Source organism: Parasteatoda tepidariorum, chromosome 3 (assembly GCF_982258835.1).
Source record: "Parasteatoda tepidariorum strain Cologne lab strain chromosome 3, Ptep-v5.0, whole genome shotgun sequence".
NCBI lineage: Eukaryota > Metazoa > Arthropoda > Arachnida > Araneae > Theridiidae > Parasteatoda > Parasteatoda tepidariorum.
The window spans coordinates 13099684-13121827 of NC_141757.1; the positions used below are offsets into that span (position 1 = coordinate 13099684).

The 22144-nt window shown below is 32.0% G+C and overlaps 1 protein-coding gene across 6 annotated transcripts in view; it reads right to left on the bottom strand.

The window, feature by feature from the left end:
* LOC107440182 (uncharacterized) overlaps positions 1-22144 on the bottom strand; it is a 44607-nt gene that overhangs the window by 9509 nt on the left and 12954 nt on the right. For 4 of the 6 annotated variants that reach the window (XM_087158835.1, XM_016053031.4, XM_087158833.1 and 1 more), the window contains one exon: positions 5209-6782. The exons of 1 other annotated variant lie outside the window; for it this stretch is intronic. In XM_087158835.1, the coding sequence (XP_087014961.1) occupies positions 6476-6782 (307 nt within the window). In that variant the 3' untranslated portion in view covers positions 5209-6475. Of the gene's footprint in view, positions 1-5208; positions 6783-18581; positions 19211-22144 lie in introns of those variants that run through there. One more of the 6 variants, XM_087158834.1, reaches the window with a different exon arrangement.

Sequence of the window (22144 nt, forward strand, 5' to 3'; positions counted from 1 at the left end):
AAAACCGCAAGAAAGAAAATACATAATAACAACGGGAAGGTCGTGAGGAGTAAGGCTCTAATGACGTCACACCAATCAGCGGTCGTTTTCGAGTGAGGGCGTTTTCGCTCAAATTAAAATATTAATAATTAAATAAATATTTATTTGTCAGAGTTAAAAATTATATTTTCGTAATCAGGAAATCAATCTTAAGAAGTAATGACTATAATTTGGAAAATTTAAGAGATGCTGCAATTGTCCATTAAATAAAGCAAACTATTACTACCCCGACCTCAAATAAACTGCTATAAAAGTAGTTTGGCTACCACTTTTATCTTTTTTACCTTGATTATCGACACCCTGAGTATGCATATGTTACGGTGAAACACCGAAATCTGTAGAATGTCGACATTCACCGGTGAATGTCAACATTCACGTAGTCGCTTGGTGTATGTCCGAAATATTTGTTATATCCAATTTTATATTAATTTATTCGTTAATATTATTATATTTATTTGATATATTTATATTTATTCTATATTTTAATACTTACTGACGATAGATTAGCAGAAACATCAGTGTTTGGAGTATCGGGCGAATATATACCGGGCAGTGGCACTTAACCTTAAAAAAACATCAGTGTAGGGTTAAAATATCGAATAAATGTAATTACAGTAGGAAACCGATTATCCGGAATGATCGGGACCATCGCTATTCCGGATAACTGATTTTTCCGGTTTTCTGAATCGTTACAAAAAGTCGTTTTTTTTATTGTTAAACCCAACTAAAAAAAAATATTTAGAAATAATCTTGAAAAAACGAAGTAATACACTAATGATTATTTCCAAAATGATGCTAGGGTAAACATCTTTCAAAAAAGAAAGAAAAATCCTAAAATCTTATGAGGAAAAAAAATTTAAAAAAAAAAAAAAAATAGCGGGAAAATTTATCAAATTTCGTTCCGGTTTTTTGGTTTTCTGATTTCCGGATAACGGGTTCTGTACTGTATATCCACGAATAAATTCATATCAAATCGAATGTAATAAGTATTTCGGACATTCACCAAAGCATATCTGTGATTGTCGACATACACCGGTGAGGGTCCGAATGTACAAGAATGTAATGAAATATTCGATCTTTCACCGACGTATTTGGTGTTTGTCGACATTCACCGGTGAAAGTCAACAACCACCGATTTCGGTCTTTCGCAGTGACACATATATGACTCGCCCGTCTCGAAGAGATTTAAGTACCTCCCGCAAACAGGAAAATTCGAATATAAATATATTATTTCTTGAAGAAAATAATGTGTAGTGGTTGGTGGTCACTAATATTCTAAAGTATCGATGCTTGCTTCTTAATTATTATTTCATCGATTCCCAATTTCCAGGAGCCATGGGAAAAGGAATTTCTATAAAAAAAATGTGCTTAGGGGGTGCTAGAATGCCTGCTCTAAAATGTATTTTTTTTCTTCACCCTACGGCTTAAAAAACATAGCTGACATTCAGCGAATTGCTTCACGTAATCGAACAACAAGGAGACATTTTTGTTGGGTGGAAAATATTCTACCATAACACTAAATTTACTTTCGATCTATAAATGTGTCTGCGATTTCCAGGTTGTTTGAATTGACAGAGGCGTGGTTTTCTTGCCAAGAAAGGGGTTTGTGATAAAATATAGTTTATGAAACCACACCCAAAAGTAATAATTTATCAAATACTTCCACAGAATGTTTTAATATAGTTATAATTTACTTTAGATGCCAAGTTAGGGGGGGAGGGACTTCTGATTTAATAGAGCTCTTGTTAATTCTATCCAGGCTGTTTGTATGTCTCTAATCGTAAAAGTAGGAAAAGCCGGCGCAGAGAGAAAATGTTTCATATATTTTTAAAATATTTAATAAATTAGGGTTGTTTAAAGTTTGAAAAAAGATCAGCAATTATTTATCACAACTTAAATAACCATTTTTTTTTTTTTTTACTAAAATAAAGGAAGGGATGAAAGATTCAAAAAATCAAAGAACGATGAACTTTTTTTTTCATAATGAGAATAAGAAACCTTTACTTAAGGTAACTTTAAAAATAAAAAGACAAACTACTATCTATCTATATCTCCCTCTCTCTCTCACTATATATATATACAGAGAGGCTAACTGCTTCGGACACTCCAAAATAATTAAAAAAGTGGTAAATAACCACAAATTAAATTTGGAAAATATTTGACTATTTTTGCTTGCTTTTTAAAAGGTATAGCACGACATAAGTATTCGTTCGTTCGTTGTAGTGGAACTGGGCGTCTGAAGCCTTACGGCCCTTTGACATAAGTACAGAGATGCCAACTTGCTCCGGACAGGAAATAAATATTTTAAAGTGGTAGTTTATCAACTGCGATTCTTGGTTTAATAAATACAATTTAGCAGATTTTTATCCACCACTTTTTCTAAATAATTCGTAGACTTAAATAATTCACCACTTAATAGTAGTTATGTCATGCTATGCCTATTAAAAAGCAAGCAAAAATAGTCAAATATTTGCAAAATTTAGTTTGTAGTTATTTACCGTTTTTTTAATTACTTTTGCTTGTCCGGAGCAGTTGGCATCTCTGTAAGTACTATAAAGTGGGGAATTATATAAGCATGCGAATTATATAGAAATAGTGGTGGATAAAAATCTACTAAATTGAATTTATTAAACCAAGAATCGCAATTGATAAACTAACACTTTAAAATATATATTTATATGCTTTAAAATATATATTCTATTTTGTTTTAAAAAAATATATAATTCTTTTTTTTTAGTGCTCCTCGCACTATTTTATTGATATCTTACCAATATAGCGTTGGCTATATTGGTACAATATTAGAAAGCACTTCTTTTTGTGGATATAATCGTGTGAGCTGATAAAGAGATTATATCTTTTTTTCCCCGAATTTGTATTAAAATATATTTTTTTTTTTAGGTAATTTTCTTTTCCTTTTTCTTTATTCTGTAATTTTTTTCCCATGTTTTCTCTACATTTATATATATATACATATATATATATATATATATATCCCTTGTCTTTAATTGAGAAGTAGTCGCGATTCAGGAATTGAGACTTCACGAATCAGGAAGCAACAACAGAACTGCCTTCATTTCTAAAACAGAGAAGGGATACAGTTGTGAGTGTCTTTATTTTTTTCTTTTACCTGACTTTCCTCTTTGAAACCGTTTTTTCTCCCCAACCAATCCATTTTGAAGACAGAGGATTCTCTTGAAGTTGTTAGATGATTCTTATAAAAGTAGAGAGAGAGGGGGGGGGAAAGAAAAAGAGCCCCTTTGAGACCTAAAGAAAGAAGGAGGCCTTTTTGGTCACTGTCCAAAGGAAGTTTAGCAAAAACAAGGATGCCTTGAAGGATGGTCTTTTGCAATGGAGACTGGATTTATGTGATTTAGTAGTAAATCCTGAGAAAAAGAGTGGATCCATCTTAGTGTGAGCAACCGTAAATATTTGGGTGTCTTGACTCTATCTGAATCTAAACAGATTTTCTTGGAGAAAAAAAAAAGATACGCCTTGAAGGAGAGATAAGTTTAGATGTCTATAAATTTCCTGTTTGTTTGTGGCTTGGGATAGAAAACAATCTGATGTGTACCAGATGAAATCTATCTCCTGACGAAATGCTAACGCCATTTTCCAAAAAAAACGATTTCGGTAAATGTAAGAACTTTTTTTTTATATAGATAGACAGTAAAATAACCTCTATCAGAACATGTCTCGCTGGGTCATGAAGGTTAAAGCTGTCTTAAAACAAACATCCCTATCAACAATTTTAACTTGGCCCCAGTTGAGTTCAAAATCGGCTCGATATGGATTCTATATTGGGATATCTAGATTGTTTAATATTGGTCCTAGAATGGCCTATATCGGTCAACTTTACTACTAGTATCAGTACTTTCTTGATACTAAGTATGGATACTAGAATGGTCTTCATTGGCCAATATCGAATCTACATTGGCTAATTAATGGATATAAAATATCGGGTGAATCTGACAATTCTATATTGGACCGATGTCGGTTGTAAAGTGGCAATAAAATATCGCGTGAATCGGAAAATCCTATATAGGGCCAATATCGGAAAAATAAATGCCATTTGAACACTTACTGAGCCAAGATTCATGAATATTGTCCCAATGAGAGCCCAAGTTATTTTGCTACTAGAGATGATGAATGGTGCAGTCAACTTTACTACTAGTATCAGTACTTTCTTGATACTAAGTATGGATGCTTTCGTTTGATGTTATATGTCTCTGAACAAGATCGCGAAAGTATTACATGGGCAAGTCCTAACACAGTCAAATCTCGATATCAGGAAACTTAATAACACGAATATTTCGATATCATTAAGAATTCTGAATTTCCTTATCTGATAATAGAACTACGCTGGCTCAGGGGAAAGAGCATTCACCTCCCAATGTGGTGACCCGGGTTCGAATCCCAGCGATGGCTGTTCGATACAAATCCGCATCCGGGTTGCACCGACTAAAGTGCTGACGTGAAATATCCTCAGTGGTAGACGGATCATGGGTTAGAGTCCCTTCGCTGTCAGACTAACCGTGGGAGGTACTCGTGGTCTTCTTCTCCCTGAAACGCAAATGCGGGTTAGTTCCATCAAAAAGTCCTCCACGAAGGCAAATTTCTTCCAACACTTGATCCATTAGTTCACTTGTCATCTGTATTGGGTTCAATATTACTAGGCTACGGAGTTGAACATTAGTAGTCGTAAACCCAAATATTGGGTCGGCAGTTCAACGACGGTTATAAAATATAAAAACTAAAATTCGCAGATTTTCGGTTAATTTTGTCAACTTTTTAAAAGACTTAACATGGCTAAACTATAATAAAGTGGTTTGCACTCTTTTTAATAAGCTTTTGAATAATTTAGAATTTCTGGTGAGCAAAAATCCTATGAATCGAATTTACTTAACCAAGAATCACATGCATTAAAAGAATACCACACCAAAACATTCCTGGAGCATTCATGAATGTGTTGCGCATTTTATTGATCTTAAGTTTTTAAGAAGTTATAGCATATCAGCGTTAGTATCATAAATATTTATTTATCATCCATATTAGGTAGATTATTATCTTTTTGCAAAATTAAATTGGCACCCTTACTCTTGCATTTCTGTCTCTTCAACTTAGCGTATAATTAAAAATTATAATAAGAAGAAACATACACATAATAATAAATAAAGCATACTATAAAAATTTATTACACATAAAAATCATCTCTTGAAGTACAACTTTGTTTGTAAATTCACATATGATAAAATGAGCATTTATAACTAGTTGCTTAGGAACAAAACCTATTCACAAGTTGGCTTTAAATGAGTATTTTTATTTTGCCTCAAAATAGCAAATATCACAATTGCTGATCTGCATTAAGTCGCTTGTTTGGCATTACTTTAAACACTGCTGCTGAAGCTGTTTATAGACATAACAGACAGAAAGGAAAGAAGTTGCACAAACACATAAGTTACAAAATCTAACAATACAAAACTAACTCCTAACAAAATCTCTTTCAGAGACAGGTATTTATATAAAAAATACTAATGTGTTGAATCAAAAAAGCATTGTTGTTTTGGAAAGACTTATTCTAATGGTAGGAACTTCAGTAAAAGCAGGCACATTCTAAACGAAGTGGCCGGGTCATTCTCCAAATCAAGATAAGTCAAGAATCTTAAAAAGAGTTTATTTCTAGTTTTATCTACCAGACCAACACCTGATCAACCAAGCTATAGTTTGTCTAAAATAAGAACTGCCCCCAGACATTCGTCTGGACCTGTGGTGGTAACTATGGTAACGAGGAATGACTATTTCAAGCGGGGGTCTGGTCGGTGAGAGAAAGAGAATCTCTTTCTTCGGTCTATTGTGTTCAGTCCTAGAATGGAGCTACCCTCCCTAAAATGTGCCATTCTTGTTTCCATATCACCAGACGGCATCAGACTTTGTGGCGAGAGGTGTTCTTAGCTTAGACAAACTATAGTTATAATCACAATCCAGGATCAGTTCAAAAGAAATATTCCAACTGGTTTTTTTTTTAGTTTTCCTGATTGATAAGGACAACCTACTTGTGAACTGGATTGGTCAATATCATAATTCACGATTAGTTCAAGAATAAGTTTCTTGCTAGTTCATCTTTAGTTTAATCTACCAGACAATGATTGATCTGACCAACTGCCTTGTCAATCAGGATGGTCACCACCACGATCCAGCATTAGTTCAAGAATCATTTTCTTACTAGTGCAACCATTGACCTGTTAACTGGATTAGTCATCATAACAATCCAGGATTGGTTAAAGAATCGGTTGTCCTTGAACCATTATAATTTATCAAAAATCTAGCTACTGCTTCCCATTCATTACGGTGGGTTATTATATCTTAACCCTTTGCTTACGATGTACCGTGTTGTACCATCACATGTGGTCCACATGTTGTACCTGCCGTGAGCAAAAGGTTAATACGATTTCGCACAAAACGAATCTTCGCGGTAGCCAAGTGGGGGATCCAATTGTTTCAGATCGGGCACTCGCAGCAAAGTTGGCGAGTTTGGCGGAATGAGGCAGTTCGTTGAGCCAGTAGAGTTGATGGCACTGACGGGACTTTTTGGAGAGCAAAATGAATTGGACGGCGAAGGTGTTCGCTTGAAGTATCCTGTAGGTGAGAAGTCTACAGGATCGCAAGCCATGGTTAATGATATTGTAGGAGTCAACACCATTTTTTGCACTTGTTTCTTTTGGAGATGGCGCTTCTTCATATGATTGCTGGAAGAAAAATTTCATTATTAGCATTTAAAAAATGCAGCCATGCATTTTTACTATCTTAAAGATATAGAAACGTTATTCTTATGCTTATCTGTAGTTTTGTGTGTTTTAATAAGTGATAATAATCAGGTTAGGTCTTACCTAACCTAATTATTATCACTTATTATCACAGAGCTGAAAGTAAGATCGTAAAAAATAAATAAATAAATAAATGGTAGTAAGCCCATTTCATCAGGCTTTGTATGTTTGATATGTTGTGGTGGGAAAATAATTTAACACTAGATTGCGCAAGGAAGTCATTACTGCATTTAACTGCTTTTTAATTTGCAAAAAATGTGCAAATAATAATGCATAAAATTTTTTTCCAAGTGAATAAAATTTTTTTATTGTTAATATTTACTAATAACTTGCTATGTAACCGTAAATAATATAAAAAAATATTAAAAATGAATTTAAACAAATTTCTTGACACATTGGTTATTCTTTCACAATCCTGTCGTTTTGACTGCTTTTGGGCAATATAGGTTTAGTTTCAGTCTTTCTAGTGTTAAAATTGAATTTACTTAACTAAAAATAACTTAAACTCTGACCACCACTAGAAAATATATTTTTTTCTGGATATAAGCTACCACTTTTTATTTTTCCATCCTTCAACTCCGACGCTTCATATCACAATCATCAAAATAAATAATAGCTTTCAACTGATAATCATATCTCAATTATAACCGCAGATCCAACTGCAGATTCAATTATCAAATTTCAACTTCTACAATCTTGAAATAAAATTCTACATCTGAAATTAATAAATCAAGCGTTTCCCCACGCTGACCATCAACACTCATCTACAACCACAACTAAAAATTTCAAGCACGCATAGTTTAGAGCAAGTTGCTCCTTTTTACTTCCATTTGTTTTTATTTGTTCAAGCAAAGTGCTTGAATCTTTTAAAGCAGGGGTTTCCAACTTACATGAGGCCGGGGGCCGCAATTAAAAACTCCAGTCAAATGGCGGGTCGCAACTTTATCAAAATTTCATATAGGACACTTTTATGTTTGAAGGAACATTAAATATATTACTGTCAGATTTTTATCTTGTACAAAACAGACGTATTGAATTACAAATTAAAATAAGAAGTAGATTATTAAGCAACATGCACGATTATTTTTGTATTTGAATAAATATTTTCTTGGGTGCAAAACCTGAGAAATAAATTTTTTTTTTGCGCCGTTGGTATGTTAAATTTCACAGAAACGAAAAAATTAGATTTTTTTAACGAAAGAAAAGTATTTTAAAACCAAACAGATTTTTTGCGAAAATTGTCCTCAAAAAATGACAACTAATATATTTTACACACTGGCCACAAAAAAAAAAAAAAAAAAAAAAAAAAGGCTTCGCGGGCCGCCAATTGGTAACCACTGGTCTAGAAGCTTTCAAATTTACTGTTGATGGAAATATGATTCTGAACAACGTTTAGTTTTCCTTTCGGTAAATCAAATAGCTTTAAAAAATTATGCGTACAAAACACAACAGTAATATTTAAATCAATTAATATATAGTTCGTGGGCCACAAAAAAACGCTTCGCGGGCCTCCAGTTGGTAACCAATGTTTTAAAGCAACCACAACGACTGCTAACCATAACGAATGCTTGCAAACAGTAAACATATCACGACGGATGGAATAAGGGCAGCTTCGTGGCCCATTAGGTCTGAATTAGGGTTTGGCCATTAGATGTATGAAAATTATGAAAATGAAGCTGAATTATGGTTTTCATTTAAATGAAAATGTAAAATAATTGTTTTAAAATTTTCAGAATGGTTATCAAGATAATCGGCCGGGATAGCCTGGTTCGCAGGGCGCTGGACTCACGTTTGTGAGAACGGGAATTCGAATCCAGCCCGGCCGAGAACTCTACGTGTAGTAAATGCTGACTAAAGCATTTTTAACTTGTAGGGTCACAAAGTCCTCCATATTCCCATAACAAATCAATACCTCTGGGGGTACTGAATTGGTGATTGATCGCTCTCTGGTTCAGGTTAAAATTACGATCTGTGGGTGAATGAATGGGTGTTTAAGTAGTCGAATTAATGGCCATAGATGGCGCCACTGGGAAACAAGAACAATTGTCCCCCATTCTGCCTTAATGGCCGACAACAACAACAGCATCAGGATAATTTGAATAGAAATGTTCGACGTAAAGACGATTTTGAATTGATAAGTTTGAATACGAATGCATTTTCTTATAAATGTGTATTCTTTTCATAATTTATTCAATGTATTGTTATAAGTATAAACATATAGGGGAGAGTCGGGTAGCCCCGCTCACTTAAGGAGTATTGCTTATATTTCTGTATAATACTGAGTAATAATCAACATTTTTGTATGTTTCTATTGTTTTATCATCTAATTAAATAATGCAAAAAGAATAAACCAAAAAAAGAATAGTTAAACTTAAAAAAATAGAAATTTAAAAAATATGTTTTTCAGCTCTTTTCAAAATGTGTCGGGTAGCCCCGCCCAGTTACAAAAATTGTGTTTTTTGGCTATTTTTTTAGGTGTAAATGAGAATGACCAATGTATTGACAATAGATAAACCTCATTTATCATTTTTATCACAAAATTACTTTATTTATTACATATTTATATACTTTTAGTGAATTCTATCATTTAATAACAACAAATGTCATACTTTTTATCATTATTAATGTATATTAATATATTATAATATTAATATATATTTATATTAAATATTTAACGAAAATAATTTAATTTAAGTAACAATAATTAATAACAATAGTTGTTTTTCAATATAAACTTATTTGGTTGATCTCTTTTTATAAACTTAATATAAAATACTTCTTATAAAATTACAAATTCACTTTGTATTTTGATTACATTCAAATGCTTCTGTAGATTGATTCGTTCACAAATAAGTGAAAATAAATAAGTAAGCAAATAGCTTATCATAATATTTATGATTTCTTGATATTAAATTTAATTTGGATATATCAATAACATTTTAAAAATATTTAATTTTTCATTTTTGAATATATATATATTTATGTTTCATATAATATTAACAATATTTTACATACAAACTTCCTTCTTTGTGCAAATTAAATCTAAGACTACATACTTTAATGCTGTATGTATAGAAAAAAATTATTTTTCTAGCATTAACATGAAGTTTAATCGAAACATTCAACGAATTTGTCTTAATTTCATGACTACTGTATTCAACATATTTTCAAAACTATTGTTTACCATGTTAACAGCTGCATAAATACTTGAAACTTTGAAAATAATCTTTTTTTAATACAACAATAAATGTCCGATGGCCCATTGACTTGAAAAAATATTCTATACATATGAAATTGACTGTGGGCGGGGGTACCTGCTGGGCGGGGCTACCCGACTCTCCCCTACATAATTTCTAAATTCGACTTTTTCCCCCCCCGGGCATTTTACTTAAATGATCTCTTAATAACTAAAATGTTAAATAAATAATGGTTTATTAATTAGATATAAACATAATTACAGTTTTAATAAAGCCCTAAATCTCGGAACCCTTGTGACCCTTCCACGGAACTCTAGGGTTCCAAGAAATACCTTTTGGAAACGGCTGATTTAAAGTTCAGATAAAATATTATTACGACATAAGAAATCTAACCCTTCAAAGAAGTTTGTATCTTTGATGAGTTGACATCTTGTATTCTTTATACCAATTATGCATTCTTCTCACATTCAAAGGGGACATTCTTAATTAATATTCTTGGCATTCTTAATTAATATTCTGACGGTGCAACAATTCTAGTGACAGCAAGTAAAAACGAACTCTCACTTGTAAATCTGAATCATAGATCCCAAGTAAACAATTATTATTATTATTTTTGAGTAGAAATAATTACTACTTTCACACAAAACAAAGGTGAAAGTAAAATATTTTAATATTTTTCATACACACATAAAAGATATTTTCATTTAATATTTTTCATACACACATATGCTTTAAATCAATTTCTTAATTTTGTTTTAAATTACAGAAAATAAAATATACAATTTGCTGGCTTTTGTAATTTTTTTAAGTAATTATATATTTATTACTATTTACCTAATAATTTTGCTTTTCAGTTTCATAACTTATATTTATTTCAAATATCGTTGATATTAAATTATTTAGTTTTACATCAACACTTTTTTAAAACACAACTATAAACAAATTAAACTCGTGTTTTCAGGTAACTTTAGAAATACTAATTTGGTGACGTTGTATACCAATGCTATAACGTCACGCTGATCATTTAGTTTATCGGACAAAATTAATAAAAAGTAATTAAATATACGAACGCGCAATAAACTTAATGAGAGCTATGAGATAGCAAATATCGCTGTTTTATGTCATTTTATAACAGTCGTTGAACAGCCGATGCAAATTTTGGGTTTACGACTACTAATGCTCAAAGCCGTTGCCTTGTAATTTTGAACCCATACCAGAAGACAAGGGAACTCCTAAATCAAGTATTGGAAGAAAATTGCCTTCCTGGAGGACTTTTTAAAGAAACTTACCGGCATTTGCGTTACATGGAGAGGAAAACCACGAGAACCTCCCACGGTTAGCCTGACGGCAAGGGGATTCTCACCCATGATCCGTCTACGAAGATATTTCACGTTAGCACTGTGGTTGGTGCAAGCAGGATATGGAATTGGTATCGAACAACCATTGCTGGGATTCGAACCCGGTTCATCTCATTGGAAGGCGAACGTGGAGGACTTTTGATGGAACTAACCCACCCATGGAACTCCCCTGCGTCATCACGGCTAAATATCACTGTTGTAATTTTCAAAATATTTGGAGAAAAAAAAAAAAAAAAAAACAGGAATCGTCTGCAGTTTTATTTTTAATAATAGCAAGTTCTAAGCCAGTGGAAAAATTCTATTTTTTAAACCTTTCTCCTGAATGATTTAATTAAAATTTTTGAAAATTTTTTATGATCGGAGATTAAAACTGTCCTTTTACACCCACTGTCCAAATTGCAGCTTGGTAGAATAAATGGTTCTGGAGTTATAAAAGATACAAACAAGCACGCAAACACTTCATTTTATTATATAATCTTAAAAATAATCGAAACAGTTTTGAATTGTAAAGTATGCAAAATTTTCCATCGTTTTAAAATACGCAATTTTAAATGACAAAATGCAAAATTTGGACAAAATCTGTCAAATTGTTCTCGAAAATCAAATTTTCAATACGACTTTTTAAAACTCAGAAAATATTCGTCCGAATTTAAGAGTTAACTGACCTGAAATGATCACGATTTTATTTGACTAATAGAGATAGCGATTCATTCCTGAAATTTCGTACGTAACACATTTACATATGTGCCCTTAACTTTTCCTGTTTGAATTTGAGATTTTCGCTGAACAGTGGTAGTCAATCGAAAGTGGTACTGAATTTTATGCTTTAACGCTGTTTTTTCGAAGCTCTGTGGCCAAGCAAAATAGAAAAGCCATAGTTTAAGTGCCTGGCACATGAAGCTATGCGATGATTTTAAACTATATAATGTATATTATAACCTTCGTTGAGTAGCCGACCCAATTTAGGGTTTAAGACTGTAAAAGTTCAACTACGTAGTCTTGTAATTTTGAACCCAATCTAGAAGACAAGGGAACTCCTGGATCAATTATTGGGAGAAATTTGTCTTCGGGGACTTTTGGATGGATTTTACCAGCATTTGCGCTTCAGGGAGAGGAAAAACTACGGAGACCTCCCACGGTTAGCCTGAAGGCAAGGAGACTCTCTAACCCATAATCCGTCTACCACTGAGGATATTTTACGTCAGCGCTTTGGTCGGGTACGGAATTCGTATAGACCATCCATTGCTGGGATTCGAACCCAGTTCACCTCATTCGAAGGCGAAAGTTTTATCCCCTGAGCCACCACAGGTCTTTAACTATATATATAACCTTACTAAACTAAACTCATTGGCGCGACAGCCCATAGAGGGCCAAGGCCTACTGTGCCCATCTCAGTTTTCTTGACCTTGGGCTCTGGGGTGCAGAAGCAGATGCTCCGGTTAGGTGGTCAGCCGAACGCGAAACCCCAGTGTTTAGTTCCCAAGCATGCTTGGTACTCATTTATCGACCCACTGAAGGGATGAAAGGCTGAGTCAACCTTGCCCGGCCCGAGGATCGAACCCAGGACCTGTGGTACGGGAGAGCGAAGCGCTACCACTCAGCCACCAGGCTTCATATTTATAACCTTGCCGAGAAGAATTATGTGGGCTTTAGAGCAGACAAATAATTTAAGTATTTTAAAAGTTATTGAACGTTTTAAAAGTCACCAGTTTTTGACGACATTTTTCCACTTAGATGAAAATTATCACAATCGCTGTCGTATTCTCAGTTTTTGCAAATTTTTATGAGCCCAGGTAATGTAACATTAGAGTAAGTTTTTAAATATTAGAAAATTAGACCACAAACGCTTTTTTACTATCACAAAACGGTAGCTGTTCTCCATATTAACGTTTTGCGCCATTTTCAAAATAAGCGTAGATAGCTGTGACTTTAGATAGGCTAAACTTGACCTAACTGTCACGAGTAACAGTTGCAAACTCACAACAGTTATAAAGGTAGCATATTATTCTAAAAAAAAAAACGTAATTTCATATGATGATGGAGGCTTCGAAAAACAGCCGTAATGTTTTATTTTTGATTTGATAACTTTGATGAACGATTTTGATTCCATAAGATAGACCCATCAGACTTTTTGCTCTACTGTGGACTCTTGGTAGTATTTCGTTTTAATACTAAATTTGGTAAGAAAATTCATACATTTCTATTTAATTATTGCATTTTCAAATTAGGATTAAATTAATTTTTATCACCGCTACACACAAATAAATAATATTTAAATTCTCCAACAATTTAAACAGATATACAGGGTTATTCATAATTCCCTCCGGGGTTTTGAAGCGTTATAGTAAAAAAACGAAGACGAATATGGCAAAAAAGAGCATATGAATTATTCCGAAAGTATTCAAATTTTAATCTAAGCAGTTGCCGGTAGATGGCAGTAACGTGTACCACTGAAGCCAGTTGTAGTAAAGAAAAATGGCGTTTACTGGGGGAGGAAATTATGAATAACCCTGTATAAATAATCAGGTGATTACGCTTTGAAGTTCGAGTCATGTACAAGATAGTTGGCAAACTATCTTATATAACCTTTTATTTGTCGTTGACAAATTTTTGTCAATCTCGTGTAAACATGTAAATAGTTGCGTATATTTTATGACACGTGCGTAAACAAGGTGCGTAGCAAACTCTTTCAATAAAAAATAAGCACCTTTTAAGTACTTTTTAAGCACTTCCAAAATATTTTCTATATACATTACAAAATGCAAAATAATTTTCAAAGACTTAACATGATCATGATAAAATAACTAGTTTCTGACAAAGAATTCTTTTTCTTGATTATATTAGTCACCATAGAGAGATTTTTCGGTTCGATTTCAGAGGATAAAATGAAGTTTGAAATTGAGAATATCTTGCAAACTGCAGCAGAGTTGCACATGAAAGTGCAAGAATCTAACTGAACACAGCTCAGCAGACGCACGTGCGGATTTGTCAAGTATTTCATCAAACATGTAAAATGATTGGCTCTTTCATACGCTACGAAACGACGGTACGCCGGAATGGAGTGTGGTTGAATGAATGATGAAAACGTTGAATAGAACTATGAAAAGCACGCTTTCGCATAATATTTTATTTAATAACCGTCGTTGAACAGCCGACCCAATTTTTAGGTTTACGACTACAAATGTTCAACTCCGTAGCCTTGTAATTTTGAACCCAATCCTGACTCCTGGATCGAGTAGTGGGAGAAAATTGCCTCCGTGGAGGACTTTTTGATGGAGCTAACCCGCATTTGCGTTACATGGAGAGGAAGACCAATCCAGAAGACTCCTGGATTGGGAGAAATTTATCTTAGTGGAGGACTTTGCGTAATATTTGACGAAAATCGACATGGTAAAGAAAAAAAATCTTTTTATTGACAAGGGAAAACTAAGCATTTTTTAAAACACCCAATGAAAAAAGCACCTTTAAGAACTTTTAAAAAACTAAAATCGAAAATAAGCACCTTTAAGCACTTTTTTTTACCTTAAGCACTACCATATATGGCTACGTTACTTTTAAAAAGTAACGAGTAAAAGTACAAGTATTTTTAAAAAAAGTAACGAGTAAAAAGTAAAAAGTTCTTATTTTAAAAAGTAACGAGTAAAAAGTACAAGTAAAAGTACAAGTACTAAACAAAAAAAGTAACGATTTAAAAGTACATTTCTAGGAAATCGAAAATTCAAAGTAAGCTAAAATTTTATTGAATAATATTCTTATGTTCTTTAATGTTTTTGAAAAATTGTTGTTATTTATTTAATTGTTTTTAATTTTTAAAGTTATGGGCATTAATTTATTTTTAAATTCGGAAGAATACTATAATATAATTTTATAATTTAATCGTATAATATAATTTTAAAATCAAATATAATTTTAATATCAAACTTTTTATGGATTTGCACGAAAAAGAAATTTTATCTATTGATTTTAATTTGTAGTTTATTATTTTTATTCATTTAAATTATCATTGATTTAAAATTGTTTTACTCTATAGAAACGCGTTTTAAAAGCACAAACATAAACAAAGCAAACACGGGGTTTCAGATAGCTTTGTGATCTTTGAGCAAGTAAAAAATAATTGAATGTGCAGTATAAGTTGAAACAGAACAGTCTAGTTTTATATGTAACAATGGCTAATGCTGAAGTCATGCGAGAAAATCATTTTCCGAACATTTCTGCCTAACGGAATAAAAAAAAATTTAAACTAATTTTAGTATCACTTAGAGATTTGACTGGGCGTTGTTTGACTAGGTCAGGCATAAACATAATTTTAGTAAAAAATGTACTAGGTAAAAATGTATTTAGTAAAAAATGTATTAAGACAAAAATGTATTATTAGTGAGTTCAAAAAGAAAATTGAAAAACGTAATAGCAAAATCCAACATATTTTATTTAAAATGCATTAAATGAATGCACAAAACTCGAAAATGAATGAAAATAACTTGCTAATTAATATTTTTATTATTTTTGCAAAATAATTGCATTTCGAAAGTGGTGTCACTGAGTCTGCTGCGAGAATTTCTCAGAACGTGCTTAGCCACGCTGAATAAGCGCTCCACGGTAGGTCAAGGTATTTAAACACAAAGTTAGCTGTGAATGCATATATTTTGCACATTAGTTTTATAAATTAAAAAAACATAAGCATTTTTTTTAATTTAATTTTTTTTCTCTCTTTTTTTAGAAAGCTTACCAAGTTTTAGAAAAAAGTAACGATTTCATTCGACATTTCCGTTACAAATACTTGTACTTTTTCCCTAAAAAAGTAACGAAAGTACAAGTAAAAGTACTACATTTAAAAAGTAACGAAGTACAAGTAAAAGTACGTACTTTTTACTTGTACCGGCGGTACAAGTAACGAAAGTAAAAGTACTGCCATATATGAGCACTACGCACCATGGTAAATGTTAATATTATTTTGACTCCTGTAAATAGTATTACATTCTAATCTAGTTTAAATCTCAATTATCTTTAATTTCCTATCGATTTCATCCTATGTTCATCTCGACTGGTTTCTCATTCACGACTTTACTATTTGGTGCTTGGCACCCGCTCCCCTTCTAATTCTACTCCCACTCCATTATATGTATCCGACGAATCAGTCAACGCCTCCTATAACTGATAGCCTCCACACGGTTTCTTATAAGTAGTCTGATTTGACCACTATGAAGGTAAACCCGTTTACGAAAGGGCCATTTAATAGAAAATCTAGTAAAAATTATAAATTTCTCTCAAGTACTTTTAAAATAGAATTTGGATCCATGCGCACTACGGGTTAACTTTTTAAATAGTCTGCCCAGACTACTTATAAAAACCCGTGTGGAGTTTATGTTTTTTGAAGTGCTGACAAAAGTTTTGTAAAAATTCTATCTATTATCTAACTCAGGGATTTCCAACTTACATTAGGCCGGGAGCCGCAATTAAAAACACCAGTCAAATGGCGGGGCCGTAACTTTCTCAAAAATTTATATAGGACTCTTTTATGCTTGAAAGAACATTAAATATTACTGTTAGACTTTTATCAAGTTGTATTGAATTACAAATTAAAATAAGTAGATTTTTACGTGAGAAATAATTTTTTTTTTCTCCGTTGGTATATTAAATTTCACAGAATCGAAGAAATTAGTTTTTTTTTTTAAAACGAAAGAAAAGTATTTTAAACCGTATAGATTTTTTACGAAAATTGTCCGCAAAAAAATCACAACTAATATATTTTAGTTCGCTGGCCACAAAAAAGAGCTTCGGGGGCCGGACGTAGCCCGCGGGCCTCCAGTTGGTAACCACTAATCTAACTTATAACAATTCCAGTTTACCACCACTTATTTTGTAACAAATGCTGGTATATTTACTACCATTTTTTTCCATACATTTGTGAGCGAGCATTAATCAGGTTAAAACCACTTTTTTACTTTTCTAATGCCCTGTTCTGAATAATTTTAGGCCATGAAGGTTAAGGCCCCACAATATTGAGACCAACGGCATGATTGTAGCGCTTTGGTCAAAATAAAGCCGTTTGGTTTTAGCTTGTCTGGGAAGTAAATTGCGCACCATCCGCCTTTACTTTACAAAGACGTTATCCATTGATTTGAAGATGGGTGTACTTCAGGCGACTATTCAGAATGTAATTCTTCATATTTCCTTGCTCATCGAATCAAATTTTAGGCTTTTCTTTATTATTTAACATTTAACCTTTTTTGTTGTTGTTAGTTTTACTTGAACTAAATTTAGCTTTAAACAAAATTAAAGTGTTTGATGTGGTGCTCATAGTGTAGGAAAGAAATTTATTAGTTTAAGATGCTTTTTTGTAATACAGTTTTTTATGGAAAAAAATACAAGCAAGCTTTTTGTTAGAAATGAATGTTTAGTTAAAATAGTTTTTTTTTTAAAGTTCCCCTAATTGTTGATATTTGGAGCTTAAAAATTTTGAAAAAATTTCACAATTTCTTCTCCTTTTATTATTAATTCATAACATCATAGACATTGTTGTTATACCCAATACGTACGCAAAATAATACTCAAAGATATTCCCCCAAAACAAACTTAAACTCAAATAATATTTATACCCATTACAGAATTTTGTTTTTGGAATTAAAATAAATAAAATTGAATTATACTTTTTAATTATGGGTAAAACGACTTTGTTTGAGAATTTTTGTTTGTTAAAATAAATAAAATGGAAATATGGAATTATACTTTAAATTATGGGGAAAACGACTTTACTTGAAAATTTTTGTTTGTTAAAATAAGTAAAATTGAATTATACACATAAAGGGGGAAATGACTTTCCTTGAAAAATTTTGTTTGTTAAAATAAATAAAATGAATTATACTTATTAATTATGGAATAAATGACTTTGCTTGAAAATTATTGTCTGTTAAAATAAATAAAATGAATTATACTTATTAATTATGGAGTAAATGACTTTCTTTTAAAATTATCGTTTGTTAAAATAAATAAAATGAATTATACTTATTAATTATGGAATAAATGACTTTACTTGAAAAATTTTGTTTGTTAAGATAAATAAAATGGAATTATAAGTTTTAATTATGGGGAAAACGACTTCAAAATTTTTTTATGTTAAAATCAATAAAATGGAATTATACTTTTTAATTAAGGGGAAAATTGCTTACCAAAAACAGACGACCATACAGGCTCCTATTAACATGGCACATCCAGAAAAGAAAATAACGTAATTCATATCACCGACAAAATACATTCTGTTGATAAGATACACCTTACTAAACCACTGCTCAGATGTTAAGGCGGTACCACATTTTGCTGTCTGGTGTGAAACCGTTTTCCGCAGAAATCTATGACATCATTTTCAAGAAGAAAACAAAAAAAAAAGTGGCATCAAACTGCAAACGAACTTTCAGATCAACTTTTGTTAAAATTATTTCCGATTTTAATCCCACAACATAATGACAATACAAAAATAATTGACTTTTCGGTGTAATCGAATCTGGCATCGTTTCTTTTCATTTTTTTTTTCTCGATCGAATTCGATTTTCTTTCCGCGGTGAACGTTTGAGAAAGGTTTTTTAATATATCGTTTGCTTTGATTAAAATAATTATTCCGATTTCGTTTGCTAGAAAGTTATATCTCAACAATTTGTGGCAACGTAAGTTCTACAATGGACAGGAAGCTCTTAGATGCGGAAAACAAGTATTTTTGTTCATTTATTTTAGACTTAAAAATAGTACATATTGTGCGAACGTTACTCAATATTTCATAAAAAATAATAGTATTGTTTTTTCTTCTTTTTTTATTGTATGTTTTTTTTTAAAGTTTTTATGGCAACATAAAATAGTATTATAAAAATTACAAACTATTTACACTGATTAGAAATTATTTCATTTTTTTTTTTCAAATAAAACAAAAAACTTTTGTGCCAGTTTTAAAAGTAATGTATAATTTGTTTCTGCGACTTTTCTAATTAATATACAAAACAAAATATTATTAAAAAACTATCAATGGGTTATACCTGTAAAAAATCGTCGAAAGTTTACATAAAAAGAAACATTATTCGACTCCTCTTGCATACCTGCCAACTTTTACGCATTTGGCGTAAAATTTTATTTCTAAATTTAAAGTGGTAGTAAAATGAATGCTTTCTATATATTCCTTGCATTTATAAAATTAATTTAAAATAATTTTGATCCGCCACTATTTTTAAAAAAAATATGCATGTATATTTATATGTAATATTGTTGTAGTAATCAGCATAAGCTAGTTCAAAATACAGCGAATGTGTTTGCCTAATATTGTAATTTAAATTTTATTTTACTACCACTGGGGAAAATCATCCTTGAAAGGATTAAAAGTTGGCAGGTATGCTCTAGCAGTAAGACATAAAATGTTAGCTAAAATTAGCAAAAATTCTCTAAGCTTTAGTTTTTAATTGCCTAAAACTTAGTATTTTGCAAAATGCGTAGTAGTTGGCAATCTTTTTAACGAAATGGCAAAATAATAAGGTAAAAATTGTCATGAAGGCTAATAAAATTTGTTGAAAACGCCAAATTCCCCCACCCCCCAAAAAACTGGTAGCTTGAATATTTAATTTTTAATAATTATTTTGGAGAAACCGTAAATTCAATACGCAATATTATAATGATAGTTTATCAGGAAAGCCTCCACACGGTTTTTTTTTTTGCAGGTAGTCCGATCAGACCACTATGAATGTAAACAAGCATACGAAAGAAGCATTTGATACAAAATCTAGAAAAAATAAGATAGTAGTAGCAAATATATGTCTAAAAATTTGTTTAATTTTTGAATTTGATTGGTTTGTCTTATTTATTTGTCTACCACTACAGATTCAATTGTTAAATATATATGATAAATTTCTCTCAATCACTTTTTAATTTTGGTTCTAGCGCACAACTGGGTAAACTGGTTTATGTAGTCTGCGCAGACTACTTATAAAAAACCGTGTGGAGGCTTCCTGATGGCCACAGACGACTAAAAATGCAAATAAAATTAAAAATTTTATTAAAAGAAATTAAAATTGGCAACGTTTTATAGCATTTTTTTTTTCAGTTTACTATAGAAAGAGAATACAAAAAAGGTTTGTATTTGAATAACATGAAATGTAAGTGACGGTGGTAGATGAGAATGAATAAATAAAGAGATAATTAATAAATAAAAGTGAATTGAGTTTTTTACATAAATAGTCGGCTGTGACTTCCCTGGATTAGATATTGTAATGTTTTTTGATATGAAATAATATAATTGCGGATTTTTAAGAACTAAAGTGATAACTAACACTACAAACTATTCATAGAATTGAAGCACAAGGATTTTACTACGTTTTAATGTAGGTATTTAGACCTGCCAACTGTTACTCCTTCCAATGGAGTATTCACCAGGTGGTAGTAAAAGACTAATTGAAATGCATACCTGCCAACTTTCATTCCTTCCGAGAATGGATTTTCCAATTGGTAGTAAAACAATTACCGAAAAACAATCCAACTTTCATTATTTCTGAGAATAGATTTTCAACTGGTAGTAAGACAATAACCAAAAAACAATCCTACTTTCATTCTTTCCGAGAATGGATTTTCCAATTGGTAGTAAGACAATTACCAAAAAACAATTTTATTCAAAAATATTTTTATATTTAGACCAGGTTGAAATTCGCAGAGGTACCAACTTGCTCCACTTTGTAAAAAAAATATTTTCTAGTGGTAGCGAAATTTATGTCATTTTTAGTTTCGTATTTTTCATTTTAAGTAATTTTTCCATCATTACATATCAAAAATTCAAAGTATCGTTATGAAATGCAACTTTATTGTAGTGATCTAGTGGTTACACTTTTAAAGAGTAGATGTAACTATTTTTATTATTTAATTGGCTACAACACTTTTTTAGGACTTTTACAGAAAGCGGAGCATTTGGCATCGCTATCATAAAGAATATTATGCTTTTATATATTTGTCGTAATTATTTATATGTAGTGGTGGTCTAACTCATTTATAATTATTGTTATAATTCAAAAAGTTTAATGGTGTATAACACGAGTTTCGCTAGCACTTTAAATATGAAAATAAAATCTTCCGCGAAAACCGTAACAGTTGGCAGCTACGGCAAATGCAATCGTAGATAAAATTGACTTTTTGCAATTGCTGTGGCTTACACTCATTTTCGTTTTGATAACTTGCACTTACACACAAGATTGATTGATTTGCATTTAGTGGTAATCGAAATCACATTTAATTAAATTCATAAATCCAAGAATTTTATAACCGTCGTTGAACAGCAGACCCAATTTTATGGGTCTGCTGTTCAACGGTCTGCTGTACTCCTAATGTTCAACTCCGTAGCCTTGTAATTTTGAACACAATCCTGACTCCTGGATCGAGTAGTGGGAGAAAATTGCCTCCGTGGAGGACTTTTTGATGGAGCTAACCCGCATTTGCGTTACATGGAGAGGAAGACCGCGAGAACCTCCCACGGTTAGCCTAACGGCAAGGGGACTCGAACCCATGATCCGTCTACCAATGAGGATATTTCACGTCAGCATTGTGTGCGGTGCAAGCTGGATGCGGAATTTGTATCGACTGGGTTTCGAACCCGGTTCGCCGCATTGGAAGGCGAACGCTCTATCACCTGAGCCATCGCGGATCAAATCCAAGAATTTAAAAGAAATGTATAGGACTCAATACCACTTTAAATGAAACACAATGAAATTTC